The sequence below is a fragment of the Cyprinodon variegatus genome, unplaced genomic scaffold (genome assembly GCF_000732505.1).
Source record: "Cyprinodon variegatus isolate N-32 unplaced genomic scaffold, C_variegatus-1.0 Scaffold39, whole genome shotgun sequence".
Classification (NCBI taxonomy): Eukaryota; Metazoa; Chordata; class Actinopteri; order Cyprinodontiformes; family Cyprinodontidae; genus Cyprinodon; species Cyprinodon variegatus.
In genome coordinates, this window is record NW_015150492.1 from 1,085,524 (window position 1) to 1,092,151 (window position 6,628).

At 41.7% G+C, this 6,628-nt stretch overlaps 1 protein-coding gene across 4 annotated transcripts in view; it reads right to left on the bottom strand.

Annotated features, from left to right (window-relative positions):
* Positions 1-6,054, bottom strand: part of cables1 (Cdk5 and Abl enzyme substrate 1) — a 32,935-nt gene extending 26,881 nt beyond the window's left edge. For 3 of the 4 annotated variants that reach the window (XM_015369921.1, XM_015369920.1, XM_015369918.1), the window contains exon 1: positions 4,684-6,053. In XM_015369921.1, the coding sequence (XP_015225407.1) occupies positions 4,684-5,231 (548 nt within the window). In that variant the 5' untranslated portion in view covers positions 5,232-6,053. Of the gene's footprint in view, positions 1-4,683 lie in introns of all 4 variants that reach the window. The other variant, XM_015369919.1, reaches the window with a different exon arrangement.
* Between the last annotated feature and the right edge of the window lie 574 nt (positions 6,055-6,628).

Sequence of the window (6,628 nt, forward strand, 5' to 3'; positions counted from 1 at the left end):
TTTAGCAGCAAGGTTATGCACATCTTCTATGCATGTCCTGCACAGTGTGATCTCTTCTGCCATCATCTGCTGGGGTAACATCAGAGCAAATTATTTGAAGCTCAACAACTGGAAGTATTTCGGGTTCCGTAAGGATGGAAGAAAACTGATGAAGGATATGGCTATATGCAGAGCTTGTTGTTGCGAAATTCGCTACTGTGGCACACATCCAATTTGTCTGCTCACCTGAGAAGACGCCATGGTGTCCAAGGCGAAGAAAAAGTACAGCCCTCTACATTGCCACTGACAACATTTTTCCTTCAGAAGTTTTCACATTTCTAAGAGGGCAAGGAATATATCCAAGGCAATCGCATTCTTCATATGTTATTTTTCAGTGAATGAGGTTATAATAGGCCTAGGTGAAATACAACTTTTCTCCTTCTGTTATTTGCTGTTTCTCAAATAAAATGCATAATGATTTTACAGCTTTCATTGTTTTATTTCAAATTTGTAACATTGTCTAGTCTGTAAGGTAAAAAAAAAAGAAAAGAACCAATTAAGCGAATCGAATCGTATCGTGGTGTGTTTTGAGTATTGAAAATAATCGAATCGTTGGGTCAGGAAATCAATACTAAATCGAATCGCCATGATGGGTGTGATTTACACCCCTAGGTAGACATTAAGAAGATTCAAGGAAGATGATTCAGAGAAGCAGAATTTAAGAATGTAAGTTTATGTCATTCATTTACTCGTTATCCTATACTTGAGTATGAATTAACTGTAAGCTTATTTTAAATGTATACTCATATGTATAATTTTCTCCCTGCAAAATTCACAGCCTGCTTATTTCGAAAATTGTGTATTAAATGTTTTCTTTTACAACTCTTTTACAAATTTTATGGCATGGATTCCTTCTGCATTATGAATGAAGGAGGCCGTTTTCAGAGTGCAACATGGCAGAGGAGAATATCTAAGGACCATCAGCTGATGCTAATGTTGCCTTAAACAGGCAATAGTATGGCAAGGGTGATAGAGAAGAAGAGTTTGCATGTTTGGTGCACTTTGTAAGTACTTTGTGTTTTTTTGAATACCCTGAACTAAAAAGACCTGCTATATTGTGTAACTTCTACTTTGCCAAGAAAGGGAAAGAACAGTTTAGTTCAGTTGTTAGGGTTTCACAATAAACCAGAGCTTCCTGAAATAGTGTGGAAAAGAAGCCGGGGGGGGGGGGGGGGGTTACGGGGGTTGAACAGAACCCTGATGACAACATTCACAAGAGCTGCGTGATAGGGCCAGCCCTCTGCTACACGTGGAGTTGGACAAAAAAGTGTCGTTACAGGAAAATGACATGACAAAAACCCAAAACTCCTTTTCTGTGAGACCAAAAAACAGTTTTAGTCCATGAGGCAGACATCCTATCTACTTTTAAGGACAGGCTTAAAACGTTGCTTTTTGATAAAGCTTATAGTTATATTGGCTATCTCCATAGTTATACTGCTATAGGCTTAGACTGCTGGAGGACATGGGGACCCCTTTTCACCAAATCTCTATTCTCCAATTGTACAGTATTTGTTAGTTCAACCCCTGTTCTCATAGTTGCCTTATCTGTCCTGTTTTACTGTGACTGCATCCTGGATCAAAACATTGGCTGGACAGCTGCCATCAACACATTAGATTACAGATGATAGAGTTGGGCCTGTTTTTCAGTGCTTAGTCCCTTTTTTTTGTCTAGACCTAGCTATGGCTTCAGCTTTTATTGTGTGCTCTTTCATCCCTTTTGAAATTAAAACTGACTCATAGCTCATCTGCTTAAGCCGGGCATACACTGTACGATTTTTGGCCATTTTCGTGGATTGTCCAGTGGTGCAAGAATTTTTTGATTCGGCAGAGTTTCAGCCTCATCCTGGCTCATCGTTCTGCCTCATGTAGTATACAGGGGGCGATCCGCCTCTCACTACCACCTCCCAATCTGGAACTGTAAGTTCGGAAGAAAATCAAACATGTTTGAAATTCAGTCAGCTGTCGTAAGGTGTTTGCGGACAAATCCTGCCGTTGAAGCTGAGCTACGAGCGTCGAATGCTACTTTCACACCCAAAGCAGCAAGAACAGCAAAAACGCTTGTGCTGCTTCATTTTTTATGCTTGTCCAAGTTTAACAAGTTTTAATATGTTTTTCGGTGAGAAAGTCCACCTGAAAACTTAATCTGTGCTGTCAGTTCATCCAGATTACCATCCTGCCTTCAAATATTATTTCGCTATTGGAGCCGCTCAGACCTCCACATACCGGGGGTGAGCTGTAAGTAGGAATCCCATTCAACAGCAGCCTATGGCCCCGTCATCTCTTTGTAGTTGACATGGCGGCTGGAAGGCGTTTTTCATGTACGTAATCCAAACTGCAGGCACCAGGATAATAAAAGCCAACATGTTTTGCCGGCAGATTTTTGCATCGTAAGTTAATTTAGGCGTTATTAAACTGTTGCAGAGGAGTGATCATAGTGATCTGCATCAGCAGCTATAGGTCTCTCTCCCTCCCAGATCAGCTTCTCTGATTGGTTGATGTGGCACGTCGAGCAGCAAAAGTTAAATTTTTCCAACTCCAGCAGCAGCTGTGTTTGCAGCGCGTCCTGCGCATCAGATGCTCAGAAGCTCGTGAGGCGCTGATTCAGCTGCTCAGATGCGCTGCCCCTGCTGCTTAAAACATGCTGCGGGACTCTTTGCTGTGCCTTGAGGCGCGTCAACATTAACTTTGCATGTAAACTAGCTGCTCCTGCTGCCTTTGCTGCTTTAGGTGAGATCGTAGCATTAGAGCCAACTTACCAGAACCTCGAACACTGCGCATGTTCAAACAACAGAGTTCTTCTTCTTCATCCAGTTTAACTGATTTCGACCAGCGCCATCTCTCGGCACTGACATGTGGTTTTTGGACGTGCAGTGGAGCAGGTAGATTTTATCAGAGCATGGATGACAGTGTGAAAACATGCATCATGAGCTATGAACTATAAGCTCTGCGGTTTCGTCATACAGTTTGAGCAATAGCTGAGTGCAATAATTGAAAATGTTGTACAGAGTATGCCTGGCTTTAGCCGTTTTTTTCCTAAATATGACCCCCTATGGAGCAGGTTACCGTTACTTATTTAACCAAAGTATTTATAAATTAGTGCTTTTATACATCTGCTTCTGTTTTCTTGAATCCCCATTTGCCCTCAGCAGAAGGGCGCCCGCTCACACCAAGCCTGGTTCTGCAGGAGATTTCTTCCTGTTTTCTTTACCGATGCATGCTTGGTATGAGAGATTGCTGTAGAGTAAATAACAATCAAGTGAATATGCCACCACATACTCATCCAGTAGGAGTAAATATTGCAAGGACAATGACTCCATGCAATCAGATTGGTTTTCCCTACATAGAAAACTTACCCATGAATAAATGATTTGTTTTGATAACATAAACTGAGGTATGGAAAATACAATAAGCTTGGTGGTGTTGCATCAGGAGGAATACTTTTAAGGGGCACCATCACATTCTATGACTATAAATTTCTTCAATACTTGCTAACTCTGGTAGCCATAAGCAATCAAGGAAATAATATCCTGGTAGTGGGAATGGAGAAAAAAAGATTAAAAGTCCAAGATGAAATGTGAAAAAGCAGAAGCAAGGCCAAGAAGAGCAAGACACTAGTAGCTCTGAGAATACATGTTGGTGTTCACTGAAGCTGTCGAAGAATGCAAGTTGATAAGTGGTGCCAGCAGGTGGCGACTCTGCAAAAAGTAATATTTATGTCTGCCAAGGAGTAAGTGAACATTATGAGATTGAATGCTTGCTTTATTTTAACCAGATTGTTTTTAAGTGTTTTTTTTTTTCCTAGACATAGTACTTAAGGGGGTCATTTTAGACCCCCCCCCATTATAATTCTCGTTTAGGCCCCATGCAACCTTCTTAGACCCACATCTGTGCGTCTCACAGAGTGGAAAAGCCGTTTTCAGGATGCAGTGTATGTTCCAAAACATTCATCCATCCATTTTCTAGCACGCTTATCCCAGACAGGTCGCCAGTCCATCGTAGGACAACACAGAGACAAACATGACAAACAGCCATTCACACACACACTCACACCTAAAGGGACTGTAGAGAAGCCAATTAACCTAACAGTCATGTTTTTGGACTGTGGGAGGAAGCCGGGGTACCCGGAGAGAACCCACGCATGCTCAGGGAGAACATGCAAACTCCAAGCAGAAAGACCCTGGGCCACAGGGCCTGTTCCAAAACAACAACAATAAAAATGTTATACCAGAGTATTACATAAGATGACCATAGCTGTCTCTTAACTTACTTGCAGATTTAAGAAAATCAAAGATGTGGTAGAAAAACTTGACATTATCAGCCACAAACATTTGGGGCTGTAACATAAAAAACATTCACCATCAGCTACACCAGGCATTGTAGGTTTTTAGTGGGGCCCATTATACCAATGTATGCTTAAGGCCTCATTCCACCTTGAACAACTCCTGGGAAGCATTTAATGGAACAATGCATTCATGCAAAGGCCCTTAACTGGTTAAAAACACCAGTTGCTAAAATTATTACAGATATTATTTGGCTCTTCACCTGCAAAAACATTAGGGTTGCTTTTTTGTTTTGTTTTTTTGCAAAAGAAGTGTTGAAGTGGATGTATCCAGAGAACACACAGTGAGGCAAACCACTATTTACCTTGACCTCTGCTGCTCTATCTGTCCGCCCTCCAGGCTGAGGCTGGGGGAGAACTGCCTGGAGTAGGCGGCAGGAAGGATTCCCTGAGTGTAGGTCTGCAGCCTCCCTCTGGTCGCGACTGGGACCGCTGAGAAAGGAGAGTTAAACGTGGAGGACGTAAAAGCTTCGCCCTCCATGTCTGCAGCCGCCGGGGCAGCACCAGTCCCACAGCTGCCCCAGCTACTGGAGAGGCGATGCTGGTTCGCTAAAGCGAGCGCCTGGGTGGCGCTGGTCGCTGCAGCCTCGGCGGTGCCAGCTGCGCCGTGCGCCCCGGAGCGCTCCAGAGAAACCACGCTCTGCCTTGTCCCAGCTTCCAGTGAGTTCCCCTCATGGCTCTGATCGTCTGCATCGTCCTGCACGGGTCGGCCGTCTAAAGAAATGTTACTGAGAAAGGACAGCGCCGCTTGCCTCCTCCTTGGGTCTATGCGTTTCCGTGTATGCTCAATGCTGGAGTGCTTTATCTGCTGAAGCGTGGCTGGGGATGTGTTGCTGCTGGTTGCAGCCGCCATGGTCCGCTCCCAGTTCACCGATTGTTAGATGTTGATTTGATCGTGTTTGTGTGGGTGAATGGAAGAGCCTGTATATAAGGACACGCGTTTAACTGGGTGAAAACAGGCTGGTCACGTGTGCGCAGTATTGTGGCAGCACTGGGAAAATCTGGACCAATGAGCATTGAGGAATACAAGTCCAGTTTTTATTTTTTTTCTACCTTTCCTGACTGCTGAAGCCTCTCTGTTCTCTGACTGGGCATATCCAAAATAAACAAACTTGATCAGTATATCTTAATGCTGCATAAATAACATTTCCCTTTGCCATTAAACACTGAGCACCACCCATTTAAAACCTGAAACACAAAGGTTTTCAAAAGCATGATTAAATATGTGCTTCTTGCATGCCTAACACTATGGTAGAGATTTTTATACTTGGATCACTGGGAGCTGGTTTAATTTGCTTTTAGAAAATCGTTTTTTTTTTTTCTCAAACATGCAAGTCAGCATATATGGAGCTACTGCGCCATCTGTCTGCTTGAAATGCATGTATGCAGGTTTTTGGTTTGTTTTGTAGCATATTTCTACTGAGAACATCCCATTTTGATCTGCCATCTAGTGGTACAGAATCAGAGGTGTGGAGTTAAAATAAAAAAACACAAAAACATCATGATTATTAAAACAAAATGTAACCTGAAAGCCTGTACATTAATGTTTTAAAGCATCTACATTCAAACAAAAGTACTGATATCCTGTTCTTAGGGTTTCAAATAAAAACCTTTTTATATTCCCTCATAAGTTACAGTATGTTTCTGCGATTATAAAATAGTCTGACCCTCCTAATCTTACTGTCTTTGTTATCGTCTCTCTTTTCCAACAATGGAAAGTACCTTTTGAGTCTTGGAAAAGTCTTAAATGTATTTATGTAAAAAAAAAAAATCACAATCTGGATAAAACAATAAAGGCTGGATTTGGAGGATGTTCGATTCTCTCAAGTTTCCTTTTCATGCTCACCCTATCAATTTAATAATGATCGGAATTATATAAATAAATGAAGAGCGGTTTACATCTGTTTCTGTTTAGATTACTTTTACATGGTGACACTTGAATTAAGATTATTAAAAGTAAATATAAGCATATCATATACTGTAAAGACACATAGCATAGGTACATTTCTAGCACTCAAAATGTATAAAAAATTTTATGACACAAAGGAAAAACTAAAAATGTAAGCATGGAAAAGTAGGCCTTTTTGTAGCTTGCCATTTTGTAACATGCTTAGACCAACGTTGGGTAGCTCCAGCCTCTGATGGTTAATATCCAACAACTTTTAAGTGTGTACTTGGACCAACACATTTGTATCAAACAGATAAACAGCCTCTTTAGCATGCTGCCAAGTTCTCCAAAATCCTTTCAAT